At 40.2% G+C, this 23186-nt stretch overlaps 1 protein-coding gene across 1 annotated transcript in view; it reads right to left on the bottom strand.

Annotated features, from left to right (window-relative positions):
- Positions 1 to 43: 43 nt before the first annotated feature.
- The window catches only part of UGDH (UDP-glucose 6-dehydrogenase), a 28800-nt gene continuing 5657 nt past the window's right edge, over positions 44 to 23186 (bottom strand). The window contains exons 2-12 of the mRNA XM_055384808.2: positions 22634 to 22802; positions 15365 to 15466; positions 11955 to 12155; positions 11647 to 11844; positions 11054 to 11201; positions 9860 to 9954; positions 6900 to 7030; positions 6525 to 6658; positions 5705 to 5796; positions 5167 to 5277; positions 44 to 1550 (exon numbers count right to left, since the gene is read on the bottom strand). Coding sequence (XP_055240783.1) covers positions 1440 to 1550; positions 5167 to 5277; positions 5705 to 5796; positions 6525 to 6658; positions 6900 to 7030; positions 9860 to 9954; positions 11054 to 11201; positions 11647 to 11844; positions 11955 to 12155; positions 15365 to 15466; positions 22634 to 22802 — 1492 coding nt within the window. The 3' untranslated portion in view covers positions 44 to 1439. The remainder of the gene's footprint in view (positions 1551 to 5166; positions 5278 to 5704; positions 5797 to 6524; positions 6659 to 6899; positions 7031 to 9859; positions 9955 to 11053; positions 11202 to 11646; positions 11845 to 11954; positions 12156 to 15364; positions 15467 to 22633; positions 22803 to 23186) is intronic.

Below are 23186 nucleotides of genomic sequence, written 5' to 3' on the forward strand. Positions count from 1 at the left end.
TGACTCAGTTACTTGTGAATTGACAAAAATTACACCCATATAGTTGTTGATGGAGAATGTTTTATTTATGTAATTTTCATCTGTAGAGATGCTTCTGTCCTCATCTTTATATTTGTTTCCCTCTTCTCATTGAACTGCAAAATTCCTGAAGGATGAGACCTGGGCTGTTTAATGCAAACTGTACATTCTCAGCAGAGCACAAGTATCAAAGGGACATTGGATATATTTTAATAATGATCTAACACAAGCAAAAATAACCACTGAAAATATAAAACTCAACAAGAGACATAAGAAAAAAGCAGACAGAAAACAAAAAAAAATTCTTATTTTAGAATGATGCTATACGTAACTTGTAAAATATTTCCTAAGTTTTTATACATGAGATTATATTGGTTTCCTTATTTAAAGAAAAAAATTACAATTAAGAATGGAAATTAAAATGTAAAACCAAGATAAATATTTGTGGCTTTTGGACTAAAAAAAAAAAGATTAGTGAGGAAAACCAAGAAATAATGGGGAGAGAAAGAAACACTACTACTAATTTTCTCTTCATGATTAAAAAAAAAATCTTTTAACCATATTTGGGGTGACTGGAAATTAACAGTGATGATTTTGAGCTAAAAAATCAGTGACACATTTTATTAAAACAAAAGGAACAAAGGAACTTTAACCAGACCATACATGTAAAGGCTATTTAGCATAGCAATTTCATGGATTCAAAATATATCTTTAATGACAAACAAACCAATAACCAGGAGAAATGAAGACTGTCCTTCCCTTTATAATGTGATATTAAAGTGTGGCCTACGGACAATTTATAAAGTAAAGAGTTTGAAGTTTAATTTTTATTTTACAAAAATTGACACTATTAAAACCAGCATGATTATCTTTCACTCATCCAATAACTGAGCTAACAGTATTATAAAAATATGTAAAAAAATTCTAGATTCATAATTACCAGATATGCTAATATCCATATAGCTAGTATAAATCTGATGATTAAAAAAATAGTTTTGTTTCCTTAAAAACACTTGGTTCATGGGCCAGGCGTGGTGGCTCACACCTGTAATCCCAGCACTTTGGGAGGCCGAGACGGGTGGTTCACGAGGTCAGGAGATTGAGACCATCCTGGCTCACATGGTGAAACCCTGTCTCTACTAAAAATACAAAAAATTAGCCAGGCACTGTGGCGGGTGCCTGTAGTCCCAGCTACTTGGGAGGCTGAGCCAGGAGAATGGCGTGAACCTGGGAAGCAGAGCTTGCAGTGAGCCGAGATTGCGCCACTGCACTCCAGCCTGGGCAACAGTGAGACTCTGTCTCAAAAAAAAAACAAAAAAAACACTTGGTTCATTTACCATTTAATAGCAGATAGATATTTGCTATCCCGAAGTACCAAAAAAAAAAAAAAAAAAAAAAATCACAAATAAAAATGGCAATCTCTACACTTTAGGTTTCTTGTTAGGTGGATCTTGAAGACTAAACTTCGGAATTTCACCAGAAGAAGCATATGGAATTCTCTTTGAAGACACCTTTTTGCCAATTGTTTCAATCTGAAAAAAAATAAAATTTAAGAGAACTATTAACAATTATATAAGTGTAAGAATTTATAATGTACTGAAATGGGAGCAGGGGGAATCTAGATTTTTTTCTTAGAAAAGGATTCTCAAGTTGTCTGGGTTGCTATGACAGATCTTTGGTTTCTTCCCTATTTTTTGTTTCTAGAATTAATCTATACCCCATTGTAATATTCATATCTAGACTTTCTCACTCCTGCCATTCCCCACACCTGACTCCCTCAAAGTAGTCAATTATGTGCCACCACTGTCTTTAGAAACATGTATGAAATTAACCTACCAGTTTCCAGTGAGTTCATATTTTATTTCAAACTCCATTCTCATTTCAATTTCCCTTGTACTAAAAAACCTGCAAAAGCTAACAGCATAATTCTTTTTTTTTTTTTTTTTTCTTGAGATGGACTCTTGCTCTATCGCCTAGGCTGGAGTGCAGTGGCCTGATCTTGGCTCACTGCAACCTCCGTCTCCTAGGTTCAAGCAATTCTCCTGTCTGCCTTCTGAGTAGCTGGGATTACAGACGTGCACCACCACACCTGGCTAATTTTTGTATTTTTAGTAGAGATGAGGTTTTACATGCTGGCCAGGCTGGTCTCGAACTCCTGACCTCAAGTGATCTGCCTGCCTCGGCCTCCCAAAGTGCTGGGATTACCAGTGTGAGCCACTGTGCCCGATTGGTAACAGCATAATTCTTTTTTTTTTGAGATGGAGTCTCACCCTGTTGCCTGGGCTGGAGTGCAGTGGCACGATCTTGGCTCACTACAACCTCTGCCTCGCAGGTTCAAGCGATTCTCCTCGCCTCAGCCTCCCAAGTAGCTAGGATTACAAGCGCCCGCCACCACACCAGGCTAATGTTTTTGTATTTTTAGTAGAGACGGGGTTTCACTATGCTGGCCAAGCTGGTCTCGAACTCCTGACTTCGTGATCCATCCGCCTTGGCCTCCCAAAGTGCTGGTATTACAGGCGTGAGCCACTGTGCCCTGCCAACAGCATACTTTTTTTTTTTTTTTGAGATGGAGTCTCACTCTGTTGCCCAGGCTGGAGTGCAGTGGTGTGATCTCCGCTCACTGCAAGCTCCGCCTCCCGGTTCACACCATTCTCCTGCCTCAGCCTCCCAAGCAGCTGGGACCACAGGTGCCTGCCACCACGCCTGGCTAATTTTTTTTGTATTTTAGTAGAGATGGGGTTTCACCGTGTTAGCCAGGATGGTCTCGATCTCCTGACCTCATGATCCACCTGCCTCGGCCTCCCAAAGTGCTGGGATTACAGGCGTGAGCCACCGCACCCGGCCAGCATAATTCTTAAGAATTCAGACTTCAGAGTCTGAAAGGCCCCAGCTGGAATCCTGACTGGCACTTGCTGCATTACCTAAACTCTCTAGGTCTTTCTTCCTCACTTGTAAATTGTGTTACCACCACTTAACTCAAAGGGTCGTGGTAAGTATTAAATTAGGTAAAGTGCTTAGCATACAGCAAGCCAGCCTTCACTAAATGATAATCAATTTTGGTTTTGCCTATCACATTTTTCATTTATTCCATATATTCAAAATCATCATCTTATCATTAAAAACACTACTACTTCAACAGTCATGAATTTATCTCCCCTCCACAGCAGAGATAAACATACTACTCACTTTTCATGTCTTTTGAATTAAAAATTAATATTTAATTCTGACTCATACCACAAAGAAAGGGCTTCTGCTTTATATTAACCAGTTGTCTCAGTGACTTACAAATTCTCCTTATTTCGTGATTCCATTCCTAACTGTTTTTTTTAATTTCTCACTAGGAAAGTTAACTTTTACAATAACTTAAAATCATTTAAAATATGTATTTCTCTACATATCTTTTCCCTTAGATGAGTAAAACAGGAATGAGAGAAAATGTGTCTATGCCTTGCAAATAACCTTTTAAAAATAACATTCCTGAGTTTAGTCATGACTGGGAAAAACAGTCATGTTGTTACTCACTAGGGAGGGGTGGAATAGAAGAGTCCCCAAGGTCTTGGATGGAAGAGTTCACAGACAAGGATGCCATTTGATTCTTTCCACAAGTAAATCTCTCATGAATGAGAAATGGGCACTGAATTCTAAATAAGGACCTTCAACAAGTTGGTGAGAGGTTAAGAGAAACAGATCAGATATTTTTGAATAGCAGATTAGGCCTTACTGGTACCTCTCCAAGACAGCTGGTGCTGAGATGTGCATAGCAAGCTATCAAACACTGCTGCTTTTCTGCTTGCTTGGGCACTACGTTGACAACAACCCCCTGGCATATTTTTTTATTCTCCCTAACTTACTCCACCTCCCCATCCTCCTATCCCCATATGCACACTGCTCTGAGGAAATGGAAAATAGCTCCTTATTAATACTTTTGGGACTCCTTGGAGAACTGAAATAGATGTAACATACAAAAACACTGTTCTGGGTGGAGGCTTCTGTCAGCTTTCCAAATGTTCCATAATTGACAAACTGTTTTTTGTTTTTTGAGGCAGGGTCTTGCTCTGTTACCCAGGCTGGCATGCAATGGCATGATCTCAGCTCATTACAACCTCTGCCTGCTGGGCTCAAGCAATCCTCCCACGTCAGCCTCCCATGTGGCTGGGATTACAGGCACAGGCCACCACGCCTGACTAATTATTATTTTTTTTTTTCCCGAGATGGAGTCTTGCTCTGTCACCCAGGCTGGAGTGCAGTGGTGTGATCTTGGCTCACTGCAACCTCCGCCTCCCAGGTTTAAGCGATTCTCCTGCCTCAGCCTCCAAAGTAGCTGGGATTACAGGTGTGTGCCACCACACCCAGCTAATTTTTGTATTTTTGGTAGAGATGGGGTTTTACAGTATTGTCCAGGCTGGTCTCAAACTCCTGACCTTGTGATCCGCCTGCCTCAGCCTCCCAAAGTGCTGGGATTACAGGCGTGAGCCACTGCGCCCGGCAATTTTTGTATTTGTTAATAGAGACGGGGTTTCACCATGTTGGCTAGGCTGGTCTCGAACTCCTGGCCTTAAGTGATCCACCTCCACAGCCTTCCAAAGTGCTGGGATTACAGGTGTGAACCACCATGCCTGGCCAGTTCACAAACTTTGAATCAGAAGAGGGCCAGTACCACTGAAACTCCCATATGTTTCATTCAGACCCCTCACAGCACTGGCACAGTGCTGAGTACTCAGAAGGTATAGGATGAATACCTGCTGATTGACCAAGACCTCTTTCTTTCTCTACCTTTAGATCGCAAATTTAGGGAGGAAGTAGAGAAGCAGAGTAGTCAGAAAAATCCCATAGGGACTTCCTAAAGAACTGACATGTTGCCCCAGAGTTACGTTACTGCTAAAGAAAATAAGAAAATTCTAAAACCCACACAATGGGTTTAAAAAGCAAATGAGCACTTTCCTAATTGTTGAAATAAACTTCTGATATTGATTTGGTTCCCCAAAAGAACTTCCCTAGAAAGAAGGTATCATCTTAATTAGCCAAACATATTCTGACCTGCTGTGATGGTCTTTTGATGTCAACTTGACTAGATTATAGTCCCCAGTTGTTGAATCAAACACTAAAGACCAAACAAAAAGAAAAAAAACAATCCAGGATCATGATTACCTGGAAGCCAATGGTTTGTAGTTCATTGTGGAGCCCATCCAGGACACGCCGTCCATCGAAGATAAAGGCTGGCTTTAGCATTTTTTTATGAATGCGTTCATAATCCAATTCCTGTAAAGACAAACCACAGGAACAATTAAAACACATACGTGGGCCGGGCGGAGTGGCTCACACCTGTAATCCCAGCACTTTGGGAGGCCAAGATGGGTGGATCACGAGGTCAGGAGATCGAGACCATCCTGGCCAACATGGTGAAACCCCGTCTCTACTAAAAATACAAAAAATTAGTTGGGCGTGGTGGCAGGAGCTTGTAGTCCCAGCTACTCAAGAAGCTGAGGCAGGAGAATGGCGTGAACCCGGGAGGCAGAGCTTGCAGTGAGCCGAGATTGCACCACTGCACTCCAGCCAGGGCGACAGAGCGAGACTCCATCTCAAAAAAAAAAAAACAAAAAAAAACCACATACATGAACACATACTCAACCCCGCTGATAGTGGAACACCTCTAGAATTTTCCTTAGTATCTTTTCTGTTACCTTACCTTAAACATGTCCCACTCAGTGCAAATAACAACAGCATGGGCACCATCACATGCTTCATATGGATCCTTGGAAATGGTCACGAGCCGGGACACTGTAACAACAGCAACAACAAAAAAAACAGAATAAGAAAGGAGTTATATGACATTACAGTAGTTCCCCCCTTATCTGCAGGGATACATTCCAAGACCCCCAGTAGATGTCTGAAACTGTGGAGAGTACTGAACCCTATATATACTTACACACATACCTGTTTTTTGAATCTGATTGCCAAAAGTTACTAAGTGACTAAGTAGCATATGGAATGTGGATATGCTGGACAAAGGAATGATAAATGTCCCAGGCAGGATGAAGCAGCACACAATTTAAAACTTATGAATTGTTTATTTCTGGAATTTTCCTTCTAGTACTTTCAGACTGCAATTGACCGCAGATAACTGAACCCGTGGAAAGCAAAACCACACATAAGGGGATAGTACTATAGGTATTCTAACACTAGGACTGCAGGAAGAGTTGGGAATAATCTGATTGCAGTATCAATGGGAGTGATGGTGGGAGGCCCCAAACCCTGCTTTGGAAGCATCTCTTTGGAATTTTGGGGATTTGTGGAGTATGTTGGAAAAATCAATGGACCAATCCACAGCTGATCACTTCAAATCAGTGTTGATGACATTATGCCTAAGACTTTAATTTCAGAGAAATGAGGTTGAAAAGAGGGCCTACCAATGATATACATGATAAAACTGAACAACCTAAGGTTTCCAAAAGATAAAAAGTTTTAAGGTCTGGACTCAAAATGATTCACGAGACTCAAAGCCTTACCTTGGTCATCCTCTGAAACACCTGGATGAGAAAGATCCACAACTATTTGTTCCCTAGGTACTTTTGGATCATATATATGTAGATGTGCGCCTTCATCCATCAAATATTTGCTAATATATATACTAGAAGATTCTCTATAGGAAAAAAATATCAGTATTGGTAAGCTTTATGTGGCATTATATTCTAATACCAGGGAGTTTAAGATACAGGTAAAATTATATTTCTTAAGCTGGTAGAGTGGTGAAGATATGGATATTTATTTTTATTCTTTATATTATATATATACATGTATTTTATGTACACCTCTCCCAATCAAAAAATTAAGATGAGTTAACACAATCTCAAAAGGGTTGAAATATTTTTAAAAACTGATACCTTGTATCACCAGTGTCCTTTTTGAATGCAAATCCCAAAATAGCTATCTTCTTATCAGTTACTGTATTAAACAGACTATCTATGATCCGGGAAGCAAACCTCCTCCTCTGGTAGTCATTCATGTCTATGACCTGAAATTACATGTACAATTGTGCAATGATTAGTTAAAAGAGGCACAGCCTATGACACACATTACTCAGAATTTTATGGTCAGTGCTATTGTACAAATACAATGCTTACATATTAACAAGAGGCAAAAATTAACCAAACTCTAGTGCCTATGGATTAAAAAAAAAAAAAAAATCACTCATCCCCTTCCTTAAAGCCATCCTAGGCCAGCAGTGGTAGCTCATACCTGTAATCCCAGCACTTTGGGAGGCCGAGGTGGGCAATTGCTTGAGCTCAGGAGTTCAAGACCAGCCTGGGCACCACGGCGAGACCCTGTCTCTACAAAAAATACAAAAATTAGCCAGGCAAGGTGGCGTGTGCCTGTAGTCCCAGCTACTTGGGAGGCTGAGGCGGGATGGCTTGAGCACAGGAGGCAGAGGTGGCACTGAGCCGAGATCATGCCACTGCACTCCAGCTGGGCGACAGAGCCAGACCCTGCCGTAAATTAAAAAAAATAAAAAATAAAAAGCCATTCTAAAAATTTCTAATTTCATTTGGCTTGATTTTCCATGCATAAGGCTAGGATGGATGCCAAAAGTGGAGCGCACAACCAAGTTTTAATTCTAAGCGCATTCGAGGTTCAGCTATGAGACCAACCTAAATAAGGCACATAGGAAACCATACTCTCCTTAGCCCGTGTCTCCAAACTCTGTGGAAACAAGCTACAAGCAATGAAACCCCAAAGTATTCCTTCATTTGCTTGTGCCCCACTATTCACAAAAATTCAGTTTCAGCGGAAAGTGGACAGGCAACAAACAATGTGCAGAGTTCTAGCTGCCTCTGGATGAACCATAACACCACAACTATTTGACAAGGTTTTTTAACTAACTAAATGTTATAAGGGTCTCTGATCACTTAATCTGTTAAATTTAGGTTGGTAACCAGGTGGGCAAAGCAAAAGAAACTTTTTTAAGGCTTTAAGCTTCCAGGGACCATCTCAATCAAACCCTGAGAGCTTAAGCAATTAGCCCAAAGTGTTGGAAAATCAAGAGTTTATCTGCATTTTTCACACAATGAACAGTGAGATAAAGCCATCATGATGGATTGACTGGAATGACACTAATTGTATCTGTTTTCACTTAAAAATGTGCATTTCCGGCTAGGCAGGGTGGTGCGCCTGTAGTCCCAGCTACTCAGGAGGCTCAGGTGGAAGGATCACTTGAGCCCAAGAGTTGGAATCTAGGCTGGACAACACAGTGAGACCCTGTCTCTAAAAAGCAAAACATTTTAAAAAAAGAAACGTGCATTTCTTTAGATTCCCTCCCATATCTACTGCTGAAACCTGAAAAATTATAAACTCGGGGAAAATATTTGGGAAAGGCACATATACCGACTAGTAATTGGGGCAAATTACTTAATATCTCCATGTCAGTTCCCTCATCAAATAAAGAGGATAATGTTAGTGATGAGGATTAAATGAGATACTGTACGTAAAGTGCCCAAAAGAGTACCCAGTACAGGGTAAGCATTCAATAAACATCAACTCTACTTCCCAGAGCTCACTTAATGCTTCCAATTTGGAAGGGGTTTCTAATTTTAGCTCTGTGAGTCTGACAGGTCCAAAACAAATATCAACAGATACAAAACCACTTGAAAGCATGACAATATAGGTTCTGTTTTTTTGAGACGAAGTCTCGCTCTGTCATCTAGGCTGGAGTGCAGTGACACAATCCTGGCTCACTACAACCTCCGCCTCCTGGGTTCAAGCAATTCTCATGCCTCAGCCTCGCCAGGCCAGTCTCGAACTCCCAACCCTCAAGTGATCTGTCCACCTCAGGCTCCCGAAGTGCAGGGATTACAGGTGTGAACCACCATGCCCGACCAATGTTACAATATAGGTTCTTATTTTATTTTGATTTTATGCCTTTCAAGATAGAGAAGAATTAGGCTAGGTTCACTGGCTAACACTTATATTCCCAGCACTTTGGGAGGCAAAGATGGGAGGACTGCTGAGCCCAGGAGTTTGAGACCAGCCTGGGCAATATAGTGAGACCTTGTCTCTACAAAAAAAATTTTTTAAATAAAAAAATTAGCCAATGTGGTGGTGCGTTCCTGAAGTCCCAGCTACTTGGGAGGTTGAAGTAGGAGGATTGCTTGAGCACGGGAGGTCACTGCAGTGAGCAGCGATGGCACCACTGCATTCTAGCCTGGGTGACAAAGTGAGATCTTGTCTCCAAAAAAAAAAAAAAAAAAGAGAAGAATTATAATTAAGGATAATTGTTTTTGTTTTACTCTGGGAGCAAATTAGAATACTGGCTTATCACAAACTTCCGTCAACACTGATTAGCAGGAAAGATAAATTAAAAACACAGATACCCAATAAATAAACATAAAATAAGCAAATTGAATATACTAATTTTTGACTTCCTGGAATAAATAAATTCCATCAAAAACATTTCATGGACAAAAAGTGACATGCTTAATGAGAAGCTAAACAGCAACTGCTATTATTATTGCTATTATTATTATTATGTCAGAGACAGGGTCTCACTCTGTTGTCCAGGCTACAGTGCAGTGGAGCGATCATAAGTCAGTCACTGGAGCCTCCAACTCCTAGGCTCAAGTGATCCTCCCACCTCAGCCTCCCAAGTAGCTAGGACTACAGGTGTGCAACACCATGCCTGGCTAATTTTTAAAATTTTTGTAGAGATGGGGTCTCACTATGTTGCCCAGGCCAGTCCCAAATTCCTGGCTCAAGTGATGCTCCTGCCTTGATTCCTAAAGTGCTGCGATTACAGGTGTGAACCACTATGCCTGGCTAAACAGAAATTATTACCTATAAAGATTAATACCTGCTGCCAATAACGAGCTACTTCTGGCAAATTCAGAGCCTCACAGAGATAAACCAAATTCAGAACATCCTTTTGGAAGCAGCTCCCACCAAACCCTGCAGAAAGAAAAAAATGAACAATATTTTCATGTAAGAACGAGAAAACTCAATCATGTGACAAATTTCTTTATACTAAATCAGAAAGCTTATACTAAGATTTTTTAATAATAAAATTCAGATGGATAAATAATGGGCTTATAAATTATGTAAAATTTGCAGGCAACTAAACAACTCCACAAGTAACTTCCAAATAATTTTCTAACTAAAATTTCATTATGGCTACGTTTAACTTTTTATATTGTTTCCTTTTATCTCCTATTTTTTTCTCATTCATCTAGTATGACTGCCCCACATTCTTTAGCACAGGGTCAGCAAACTTTTTCTCTTTTTGAGACAGAGGCTCCCTCTGTCGCCCAGGCTGAAGTGTAGGGGTATGAACATGGCTCACTGCAGCCTTGACCTCCCGGGCTCAGGTGATCCTCCTACCTTAGCCTCCCAGGTAGCTGGAGCTACAGGTGTGCACCACCATGCCTGACTAATTTTTTGTCTTTTTTTTTGCAGAGCTGGGGCTTCACCATGCTGCCCAGGCTGGTCTCAAACTCCTGGGCTCAAGCAATTTGCCCGCCTTGGCCTCAGACTCCCAAAGTGCTGGGATTATAGGCATGAGCTACTGTGCCTGGTCTGGGTCAGCAAACTTTCATGGTAAAGGGCCAGACAGTAAATATTTCAGCCTTTGTGGACCATTCAGTTTCTGAGGAGACTATTAAACTGCCACTGTAGCTCAAAAGCAGCCATAGACAATATGTAGTCTAATGGTCATGGCTGTGTTCCAATAAAATTTATTTACAAAAACAAGTTGTGGGCTGGATTTGACCCAAAGGCCATAGTTTGCCCACCCTTGCTCTAGTGCAATGCAGTATGCAGTAAGGAATAATATGGCTTTGGCGTTAGAAACATCTAGTCACTCAGTTGCATGACTTTGAGCAAGTTGCACAAATTTCCCTGAGTCTGAATCATCTCTAAAAAAGAAAATAACAGCATCTACCTAACAGGTTATAAGGATTCAATGAGATATATAAAGCACTGGTACCAGCAAATAATATGCCTTCAGTAAATAAACACTAGCTCTTTCTACTAGAGAAAAATTTGAATTTACCAACACTGGCTTTTAGAAACTTGTTTCCAATTCTCTGGTCCATTCCAATTGCTGTTGCTACCTCTTCTACATCAGCTCCTGTTGCTTCACACAGAGCACTTATGGAGTTAATGCTGCTTATTCTCTGGGCAAGAAAAGCATTTGCTGCCTTAAAAAAAAAAACATAGAGAAGAGTAAGATAAGCTAAAACAGCAATTTTATACATCTAAGTTTATATTTCATTGCGTTGATGCAAATTACTGAGGGAGATATATAAGATACTGATGAGCTCAATTTGAGGAGACAATGGATGGGTTAGAAAGGGAAAATGTTTTAAATTACAGAGGACAGATGATTAAGAAAAAGGGTAAAGAGGGAAAGAGTGATAAAAACCAAATTACTATTTTAAGATTTCAGAATTTTTCAGAATCTTTTATACCCTCATATATGATCTCCCTTGTGAAAATTATTTCATAATTTGAATGTGCAAGAATATGATCTTCAAAAGCATAACCTCTTACTACTATTAAAAAAGTATCTATGTAGTTTATCAGGCTTGAAATAAATAAATATTTGGCTTTAATTTAATGAAGAGTTGAATGCTATATACTAACCAGTTTGGAAAGCTCTGAAGACCAAGTATTAGTGGTGAGGATCTTTTCTCTGGGAACCCAGTGCTCATATACAGCACACAGGGCCTGCACAGCTCTCTGGCCCTCTGGAGTTTCATCCCCTCCAATCAGTACTCTGTCTGGGTTCTTTAGGTCCTTGATGGCTGTTCCCTCTGCCAGAAACTCAGGGTTGGACAGCACCTAGAATCCCAATGCAAAGGAAAGTTTTAAGCTAGAATTAATTATGGGCAACTTTAACACATCAGTATTTACATAAGAATAACCAGATTCTAATGCTTCATTTTTTATACCTGTAAATTCAAGTTGGGTTTTGTGTTTGCATCAAATATGCGACGGATACTTTCTGCTGCCCGCACTGGAACTGTGCTTTTCTCAGTCACAATTTTGTACCCATTTGAGTTTTGCACAATGCGTCTAGCACAAGCTTCAATATACTTCAGATCTGCTGCCCGGCCTTTCCCCATTCCATAGGTTTTTGTTGGGGTATTCACCTGATGTAAGTAGATGGGATAAAGAACAGTGTGAGATAGGGATTTCAAGATATACCCTGAACTACTGGTTAAAGTGTGGAGTTAACAATCATCAGTAGCCCTGATTTAATCCTCTGTTAGTTCCACAGAAATAATACATTTTATAAATATAATAATCAGAAGAAATAGCTTGAAGCATCTAGAGAACTCATTCAATAAATTTTTGTTAGGAAGCTACTATCTATATGCCAGATAACTAGGGCAGGCAGATTCCAGCTAAGCCCTGAAGATACATAAATGAATGAGACGGTTATCCTAAAGGACTTCACAATCTGAAATGAAATGTAAGCCTTTTATTCCCTTTCTTTATTGTACATAATATATTATTATAGTCCTTAAAAATAAGTTTTAAAGTCTTTTTTTTTTTTTTTTGAGATAGAGTCTTGTTCTGTTGCCCAGGCTAGAGAGCAGTAGTGTAATCTCGGCTCACTGCAACCTCTGCCTCCCAGGTTCAAGCGATTCTCCTGCCTCAGCCTCCCAAGTAACTGGGACTACAGGCATGCGCCACCACACCCCACCACTTTTTTTATATTTTTAGTAGAGACAGGGTTTCATCATGTTGTCCAGGCTGGTCTCGAACCCTGACATCAGGTGATCTGTCCACCTCAGCGTCCCAAAGTGCTGGGATTACAGGCGTGAGCCACCGCACCTGGCCTCCTTTCTTATTCCCCTATTTTTACAGTCCTATATCAACAGTCTTTTAAAATATTGCAATATCATTTACAAATGCTTTCTGAGTTCATTAAAGCTAGACATTCCCTATCATCTTCAGGATATAGAATACTATGTGGACAAAGAGTTGCTTTTTTTTTTTTTTTTAAGATGGAGTCTTGCTCTGTCACCCAGGCTGGAGTGCAGTGGCGCGATCTCGGATCACTGCAATCTCTGCTTCCTGGGTTCAAGCGATTCTCCTGCCTCAGCCTCCTGAGTAGCTGGGATTACAAGTGCGCCACCACACCCGCCTAATTTTTGTATTTTTAGACGGGGTTTCACCATGTTGGCCAGGGTGGTCTCAAACTCCTGACCTCAAGTGATCTGCCTGCCTCAGCCTCCCAAAGTACTAGGATTACAGGCACGAGCCACTGCACCTGGCCAATGGGCGAAGACTTTCATTTAGAAAAAAAAAAAAAAATCATGGGCCCAGAGTCTAGGCATTTAGTTTTGGATTACATGTAACCTTGGAGAAGTGTGGCTGCCTCTGCCTCAGTGACCTCATTGGAAAATGAGGATAGTGAGCTTTCTAAAAACTAACACATGAATATTATAATGCTCTGACAAAAATGAAAGTGCTCTGAAAAGTCTAAAACTTAAAGGGAATAGGAATTATTTTTGAACTAATAGTAAGTAGTACTAACTCTCTTCTCTTGATGAGATTATAACCCAATGGGAGACTAAATAAAGGAACCAAGTGAAAATAAATCAAAACTTGAAGATTGAGTTGAGGTGTGAAAAGCAGGAGGAAAAAGTTGTTTACATGCATGGAACAACTTAGGGCAAGAGTTACATGTAATGGTGTATGGAAAGGCAAAGACAGCTCATGATGTAGGGTGAAACTGGCTAGAGATGGGAGATGATCAGACAGCTTCCCCTGGTAAAGGAGCTTTGAAAACAACAGTTGAAAACTGATTGCTACAAAATAATTCCTGTCTGGCATTCAAAAACAGATTATTTTTAAATGTCCTTTCTGCAGAAAATTATTCTATTACCATTCCAGGCTCTGGTCACCTAAAAATTAGACTAAGTAACTCATTGATTTTTTCCAGGTACCTAGCTACTCCAAAATATTTTCTTATTTTTTTATGCCTCCACTCTAACTTTCTGCAAGTTTAAATAGGGGATGGGTAGGTAAGTCATAAAAGCTGCATCAATTTCTCTGAAGTGATTAAGGAGGTCAAAAAGAAGAGACTGAATTTTTTTTTTTTTTTTTTTTTGAGACAGGGTCTCCTTCTGTCACCTAGGCTGGAGTGCAAGGTACAATAATGGCTCATTGCAGCCTCAGCCTCCAGGGTTCAATCAATCCTCCCACCTCAGTCTCCCAAGTAGTCAGGACTACAGACATACAGCACCACGGCCAGCTAAGTAGAGACAGGGTTTCACCATGTTGCCCACGCTGGTCTCAAATTCCTATGCTCAAGCGATCCGCCTGCCTTGGCCTCCCAAAGTGCTGGGATTACAAGCATGAGCCATCATGCCCAGCTCGTAAAGATCTTAAGTCATATAACAACCTCACTCAGCTTCCAACTGGTGATAGCTATATCATTACATACAGAATATTTGAGTAGATGGTTACTAGGACAGCAAGATGTAAGTTGCTTTGGTTCAAATAGTGGTTTACTAGAGTTTAATCTCAAGTGTTGGTTCTGTTTTTTTCATTATAAAGGTAGGACAGTTCAGCCACATTATGAGGTAAAGGTGTCTGTTGGTTAGCCTGATAATCTAACCAACATATGCCAAGTTACAAACAATTAATGTAAAATTCATTTAGAGAGGAGATGCCTGTAAGTTTGCAAACTGATTTTCTTCATCTCACCTCTGCCAACCACTGGAAACAAGAAATAATGAAATAAATACGAAATATACTATCATCACATGTACTCTCATGTTACCAGCATTTCCTAGTTCTTTTTTTTTTTTTTTTTTTTTGAGACAGAGTCTCACTCTATCACCAGGCTGGAGTGCAGTGGCGTGATCTCGGCTCACTGCAACCTCTGCCTCCTTGGTTCAAGCGATTCTCCTGCCTCAGCCTCTTGAGTAGCTGGGACTGCAGGTGCACACCACCACGCCCAGCTAATTTTTGTGTTCTTAGTAGAGATGGGGTTTCACCATGTTGGCCAGGATGGTCTCAATCTCTTGACCTTGTGATCTGCCCACCTTGGCCTCCCAAAATGCTGGGATTACAGGCGTGAGCCACCGCACCCGCCCATTTCCTAGTTCTAAATCTCAGATTAGAACTTTGAGTTTACTTGTTCAATGACTTGTAATGACATATTTGACTAGATGATTACGGGGTTTTGTGAACTGTCAGACAAAGTGACAACCAAAATTCACCAGACAACTCTATACTAAGCAATGTAGAGGCTTAATACCAATGGATTTACTATTAAAGTATGATGAAACTTTTATATAGACAAGAATACATTAAAATTCACACAACAAAGGAAAATACTTACAGAAATAAATACAAGATCAGCTTCTTTGATGGCATCATCAATATTGGTAGAAAAAAAAAGATTTTTTCCTCGACAGGATTCTACCACTTCTTTTAGTCCTGGCTAAAAAGAAAAAAGAAAAGGAATTGTACATATAGCTTGCCAGTGATATGAGATAACCTAATAGTATAGAATTACATTTGTTAAAGGGGATGGTAATATTGTAATATAAAGGTCTAGGTTGTGCTCAAATTACCTTTGTAGAAAAGTTTAGGATCATATACCAAAGGCCATAAGTGCACATCTCATTTTTTAAATAGGGACAGGGTCTCACTCTGTCACCCAGGCTGGAGTGCAGTGGTGCAATCTCAGCTCACTGCAGCCTCCGCCTCCTGGGCTCAAATGATCCTCCCATCTCAGCCTCCCAAGTAGCTAGGACCACAGGAGCCATGAGGCCTGGCTAATTTTTGTATCTTTTTTCGGCAGAGATGGGGTTTTGGGGTTTCACTGGGTTGTCCAGGCTGGTCTCAAATTCCTGGGCTCAAACAATCCTCCCATCTCAGCTTCCCAAATTGCTGGGATTATAGGAGTGAGCCACTATGCCCAGCCCATTTATTTTATTTTATTTTATTTTTTTTGAGACAGAGCCTCTTTCTGTCACCCAGGCTGGAGTGCAGTGGTACGATCTCGGCTCACTGCAACTTCCGTCTCCTGGGTTCAAGCAGTTCTCCTGCCTCAGCCTCCCAAGTAGCTGGGATTACAGGCATGCACCACCACACCGGACTAATTTTGTATTTTTAGTAGAGACAGGGTTTCACCATGTTGGCTAGGATGGTCTTGAACTCCTGACCTCAGGTAATCCACCTGCCTTGGCCTCCCAAAGTTCTGGGATTACACGCACAAGCCACCACACCTGGCCTATTTTATTTTTTCATACAGGGTTTCGCTCTGTTCCCCAGGCTGGAGTGCAGTTGCATAACAGCTCACTACAGCCTTGACCTCCCAGGCTCAGGCAATCCTCCCTGCTCCTCCTCCTAAAGTGCTGGGATTATAGGAGTAAGTTACCACGCCCTGCCTCATAAGTACACTTAAGTAAATAAAGTAAAATGGAAATTGCCATTAAACTTGCTACAATCAGAAGAGCAGCTCATTTAATGCTTTATCATTGTTTACCATGTGACTAACTCATAAGAGTTAACTATTAACTATGAGTATCAACACAATTTTCAGAAAATTCAAGGTCCTCTGTGATTTCAAGCAAATATAAGATTTTGCATTGTCATTATGAATGCACATTTTTACTCCCAATAATTCAGGCCATAGAACTGGCTGTGAAAGTCAGTTTACTCCATATATGCTTAAATAAATATACATTTTTCTAAGTCCTATTGCAAGGAACCCTTTTATTTAAAAAAAATTCCCAGTTTAACAGGAGATATATTTATGTTAAGAATATGGAGGGGTATAAAACCACTTAACAAATATTCTTATAAAAAAAATCAAGCCTAAATCTGATTGGACCTGTACCTTTAGATCTAACTACCAATTTACATTAAATAAAGAATAAGTTGAAAAACTCCAAGGAACTGAACCAGCAAAATCTAGACTGAAAAATTTCTTTTTTTTGAGACACAGTCTTGCTCTGTCACCCTGGTTGGAGTGCAGTGGCACCATCTCGTCTCACTGCAACATCCACCTCCCAGGTTCAAGTGATTCTCGTGCTGCAAACTCCCATGCAGCTGGGATTACAGGCGCACACCACCATACCTGGCTAATTTTTGTATTTTTGGTAGAGACGGGGTTTTTCCATGTTGGCCAGGCTGGTCTCGAACTCTTGGCCTTAAGCGATCCACCCGCCTCAGCCTCCGAAAGTGCTGGGATTACAGGCATGAGCCACTGTGCCTGGCCTAGACTGTGATAATTTCTAGCCAATAAACAAACTGGTTTCTTCAACCAATAGATACTGGTTGAAGCCCAACTATTGTGGGCTACCAGCCTGGGCAACATGGCGAAACCCCATTTCTACTAAAAAAAATTTAAAAAATAGCTGGGCATGGTGGCGCTTGCCTGTAGTCCCAACTATTCAGGAGGCTGAGGTGGGAGGATCACTTGAGCCCAGGAGGCGGACGTTGCAGTGAGCCAAGATCGGGCCACTGCACTCCAGCCTGGGCCACAGAGCAAGGCCCTGTCTCAAAGAAAAACAAAATTATCTTTTAGAGATACATGATAAAGTATTTATGGATGAAATTATAAATAATCAGCATGGTGGTAGTTGGGAAGGAGGACTGGCCACGTAGATAACTGTTGAAACAAGATGATGGGCACACGGAGATTCATTGTACTATTATCTTTAATTACATGCTTGAAATCTTCCATAACAAAAAGCAAAAAGAAAACAGACCTAAACCACTGAAGCTCACTCTTAGGGGAGAAACTTCAAACAATATCCATCCATAATATTATGGATGTTTAGAAAACTATGTCTATAGCAAAGTGAAAGCCCTTCAGGGGCCATAGGTCTGGCATTACATATAGAGGCAACTCCCTTTTCTTCAATGGTTCCGAGGTCTCTTAACATAAGTAATTGGAGGATGTGAAAAATGTACATTTGAATTTCCATTAGTTTGATTAAAATAACAGGACAAGCAAGATATATGAACCACTACAACCATGAATATGACATCACCAGTCACAGTAATGGGTTTCCTTGGTTATTTTGGTTAGATTCTAGAAAATAAGGGAAAAGTTTTATAGAGTCAGGATTTGCAGAGAATAAAATTTAATTCAGTCATGTGTATAATCTCCTAATATTTAAAGTTACTAAAATCAGAGCAATGCAGAATTCATATACATATAATAAAACCTCAAAATGAAGACTTGCATAATTATATTAAAGCCAAAACTGATGCAGAAGCAGTTAATAATATAGGTTCTATCTGTTATTAGGTTCATTATGTAATTATCATAATTGGTATTTAGAATTTATATGGTACTTTTATTAGAAGAACTCAAATCCTTTCACAGGGTAAAATTATCCTCAGTAAAATGAAAATTTTACCCAGAAAAAAAGCAAAGCAAATTATCCATTTTGTTTTTGTTTTTTTTTTTAAAGTAGTTACTACTAAATTTTTTTTTTTTTTTTTTTTTTTGAGACAGAGTCTCGCTCTGTTGCTAGGCTGGAGTGCAGTGGCGCGATCTCAGCTCACTGCAACCTCCACCTCCTGGGTTCACGCGATTCTCCTGCCTCAGCCTCCCAAGCAGCTGGGATTACAGGCGCGAGCCACTACACCCATCTAATTTTTTTTTGTATTTTTTTAAATACAGACGGGGTTTCACCATGTTGGCCAGGATGGTCTTGAACTTCTGATCTCAGGTGATCCACCCACTTTGGCCTCCCAAAGTGCTGGGATTACAGGCGTGAGCCACCACACCCAGCCTAAACTGTATTTTTTAATGAACAAAGTTTAAAAAGCAATGTCTATTCAATGAATACGACAACACAAAAGGAAGTGTTTTAACTGTTAAATATTAACAGAATCTACTATTTTCTCAGTAATTCATGTAATGAGAGAAGAAAGAACATTAACAGTAAGTCAGATCCCACTGTATGCCCTCTCCTAGTCACTACTATTCCCAAATTACCATCTTGCTGAATTCTATAATCATAGATTAGTTTGCCTGTTTTTGAAACTTACGCAAATGGAATTATACAGTATGTACTCCTTTGTGTCTGGCAACACTACTTTTGTAAGATTTTAACCATATTCTTAAGTGCAGGAGTAGTTTCATTGATTTTCAACACAGTACAGTATTTTGTTGCAGTATTATAAAATAATTCATGTAGCCATTCTTTTTGTTTGTTTGTTTGTTTTTTAAGACGGAGTCTCACTCTGTTACCAAGGCTGGAGTGCAGTGGTGCAATCTCGGCTCACTGCAACCTCCCCCACCCAGGTTCAAGTGATTCTCCTGCCTCAGCCTCCCGAGTAGCTGGGGCTATAGGCATGCGCTACTACACCTGGCTAATTTTTGTATTATTTTAGTAGAGATGGGATTTCACCACGTTGTCAAGGCTGGTTTAGAACCCCTGACCTCAGGTGATCCGCCCACCTCAGCCTCCCAAAGTGCTGGGATTACAGGCGTGAACCACCGCACCCAGCCTCATGCATCCATTATATTGCTGATTAATATTTAGGTTGTTCCTTCTGTCTTTTAGTGCACATATGTATGCATCTCTGTTGGATATACACTTGGAATTGCTGGGTCACAGACTAATAGTTTTTTTTTATTTTTTCAAGAGACAGGGTCTCACTTTGTTGCCCAGGCTGGAGTGCAGTGGCGCCAACAGGGCTCACTGCAGCCTCAGCCTCCTGGGCTCAAGTGATTCTCTTGCCTCAACTCCTCAAGTAGCTGGGACCACAAGCACATGCCACAATGCCCAGTTAATTTTTAAATATTTTTTAGAGACAAAGTTTCACTATATTGACCAGGATGGCGTCGGCCTCCAAAAGTGCTGGGATTACAGGTGTGAGCCACCGCGGTTGGCCTTTAAAAAAAAAAAAAAAGAAAAGGAACAGGGGTCTTGCAATGTTGCCCAGGCTGGGTTTGAACTCCTGGGCTCAAGCAATCCTCTCGCCCGGCCTCCCAAACTGTTGGGATTACAAGCATGAGCCACTGTGCCTGGCCTATATTTTCAGCTTTAGTAGATACTATCAAACATGTCTGCCAAGTGACTGTACCAATTTATATTCTTACCAAGCAGTGCATAAAATTCTAATTGCTAAACACTTGGTATTGTCAGTAATATCATTTTAACCATTCTGATGGGTGTCATTATTCTAATTTATTTATTTACTTATTCGGAGACAGAGTTTCATTCTGTCAACCAGGCTGGAGTATAGTGGTGCGATCTCAGCTCACTGCAACCTCTGCCTCCCAGGTTCAAGCAATTCTCTCGCCTCAGCCTCCTGAGTAGCTGGGATTACAGGCGTGAGCCACCACACTTGGCTAATTTTTGTATTTTTGGTAGAGACGAGGTTTTGCCATGTTGGCCAGGCTGGTTTCGAACTCATGACCTGAAGTGAACTGCTCACCTCGGCTTCCCAAAGTGCAGGGATTACAGGTGTGAGCCACTGTGCCTGGCCGTATTTTTTTTTTTTTTTAATTTGGAGATGGGAGTCTCACTATGTTGCCCAGGCTGGACTTGACCCCCTTGGCTCAAATGATCCTTCTGTCTCAGCCTCCTGAGTAGCCAGAACTACAAGGCCATGCCACCATGCCTGGCTTATTTGTGAAGACTAGAATACACTGCTGGCAGAATTCATTACTGAATGTTTGGATATAAGTATGGTTTATGGGGTTTCAAATGACTTGCAACCCTTTTATCAATATCAGCATTATAGAACTCACCATCAAGTTATCTTTCTAAAACATTTTTTAAAATTACTCTAAACCAAATATAGTAGTAATATATTTTTTTTTTTTTTTTGAGACGAAGTCTTGCTCTGTAGCCCAGGCTGGAGTACAATGGCGTGATCTCGGCTCACTGCAACCTCTGCCTCCTGGGTACAAGCGATTCTCCTGCCTCAGCCTCCCGAGTAGCTGGGATTATAGGTGCACACCACTGCACCCGGCTAATTTTTTGTATTTTTAGTAGAGACGGGCTTTCACCATGTTGGCCAGGCTGGTCTTAAACTCCCGACCTCAGGTAATCCGCCTACCTTGGTCTTCCAAAGTGCTAGGATTACAGGTGTGAGCCACCGTGCCACCAATATTTCAATCCTAAATCTGATTCAGATATAATAAGTAAATCTGTGTTTTTGAGTGACTATTACTCTATAGGTGCTTTTTCATAGATTTCCATATCTTATATTCCTATAGATAGCAGGCAGACCTATCTTAGAGATAAAACTGGATTGAGACTTTCCTTCTAAAAGTCTAAGGCAACTAAAGTCTATGGTTGATAATAGTCATAAATAAATAAGCTTTAGCCGGGCATGGTGGCTCACACCTGTAATCCCAGCACTTTGGGAGGCCGAGGAGGGGCGATCCCCTGAGGTCAGGAGTTCAGGACCACCCTGGCCAACATGGAGAAACCTCATCTCTACTAAAAATACAAAAATTAGCTGGGAGTGGTGGTTGGCACCTATAATTCCAGCTACTAATGAGGTTGAGGCAAGAGAATCGCTTGAACACGGAAGGCAGGTGTTGCAGTGAGCTAAGATCGGGCCATTGCACTCCAGCCTAGGCAACAAGAGTGAAACTCCGTCTCAAAAAACAAATAAAAAATAACCAAGCTTTTCTTGGGGAAAAATATAAACATATTAATGTTAGCTAGAAAATGCTACCATCAAATTTTCAAATGCTTTTCTGTTGAGTTTCAAAAGCATAATATGATGAACTCATTTTACAGTGAAATAATAAAAAAAAGGAAACCAGATAGCTCAGTAAAATAGTTAGAAGCATATTTTTCTAAATTCTCTAAATTCACAAAATTTTGAAATTCCAGTTAAAAATATCTGTGGCACCAAACTCTAAATATGAAAGATGCCATTTGTCCATCTAATGTTTATGTGACGTTAGTAAAATAATCCAAAAATATATTAAATTTATATTAATATTATTAAAAGTTGTATTTATTTTATTTTTACAGGATACCACTTTTTAATTTTATTATAATATGGTAATGATACTAACAGACAAAATTAGGAAACAGGGAAGAAGGCCAGGTGCAGTGGCTCACGCCTGTAATCCCAGCACTTTGGGAGGCCGGGGCGGGCAGATCACCTGAGTTCAGGAGCTCAAGACCAGCCTGGCCAACATGGTGAAACCCCACCTCTACTAAAATACAAAAATTAGCTGGGTGTGGTGGTGGGTGCCTGTAATCCCAGCTACTCAAGAGGCTGAGGCAGAATTGTTTGAACCCGTGAGGCGAGTGTTGCCGTGAGCTAAGCTCGCATCATTGCACTCCAGCCTGGGCGACAGAGGAAGACTCCGTCTCAAAAAAAAAAAAAAAAAAAAAAAAAAAATGAAAACAGGAAAGAGAAAAAATTATCCATAATCTCACTGCACTAATACACCATTCTGATAGACTTCTTTCTGGTCATTTTTCCTACCCACATTACCCGAAGTAATGTGTTTTAATGTCCATGTGTTTTGTATCCAGATTTTTTTCATTTAATTTCTTATCAGTTGCTGTTATAGATTTTTATATTAATAGTGCATATAAATGATAGAATAAAGACAGTAAAAAAACAAACAGCATAAAAACAAAGAGTTGTTTAATATGTTTACCTCATAAATAGGAAGTGTAGGAGAATTCCACGCATTGATTCTTGATTCATTGACATCAACAACTGTTACCCTGATTTCAGGACACATATGAGCAATGACACTACATGTGGGTCCTCCAACATAGCCTGCACCGATGCAACAGATCTTCTTAATTTCAAACATGATTGTACTAGAAGGAAAACAGTAAGACTGTTCTAGTATTGAAAACAGAAAATTTAAAGAAATCATATTGTACATTAATTACACTTTATAAAAACTGTCAAGGTGACAGATATCTGGAAAGATTTCCTACATTCACTCTGAGGAATTATGGAAATAGTGATTTAAAAAATAACATTCCAGTTGGATGACCTAGCCTGTTCTCAGCTGCACTAGCATGAAACATATGGAAATAATTACAGTAACTGATATTACTGAAGGGGAGCCACAAAGATTATAATGACCTAATATTTAGAAAGTAAAGAATCAAAGTAAAACCTTCCTTAGGTCTATAATACACTAGGACAACTTTGATTGCTGAGAGAAAGCTCCAGGATGAACATACTTGTACAAT

Source organism: Gorilla gorilla, chromosome 3 (genome assembly GCF_029281585.2).
Source record: "Gorilla gorilla gorilla isolate KB3781 chromosome 3, NHGRI_mGorGor1-v2.1_pri, whole genome shotgun sequence".
Classification (NCBI taxonomy): Eukaryota; Metazoa; Chordata; class Mammalia; order Primates; family Hominidae; genus Gorilla; species Gorilla gorilla.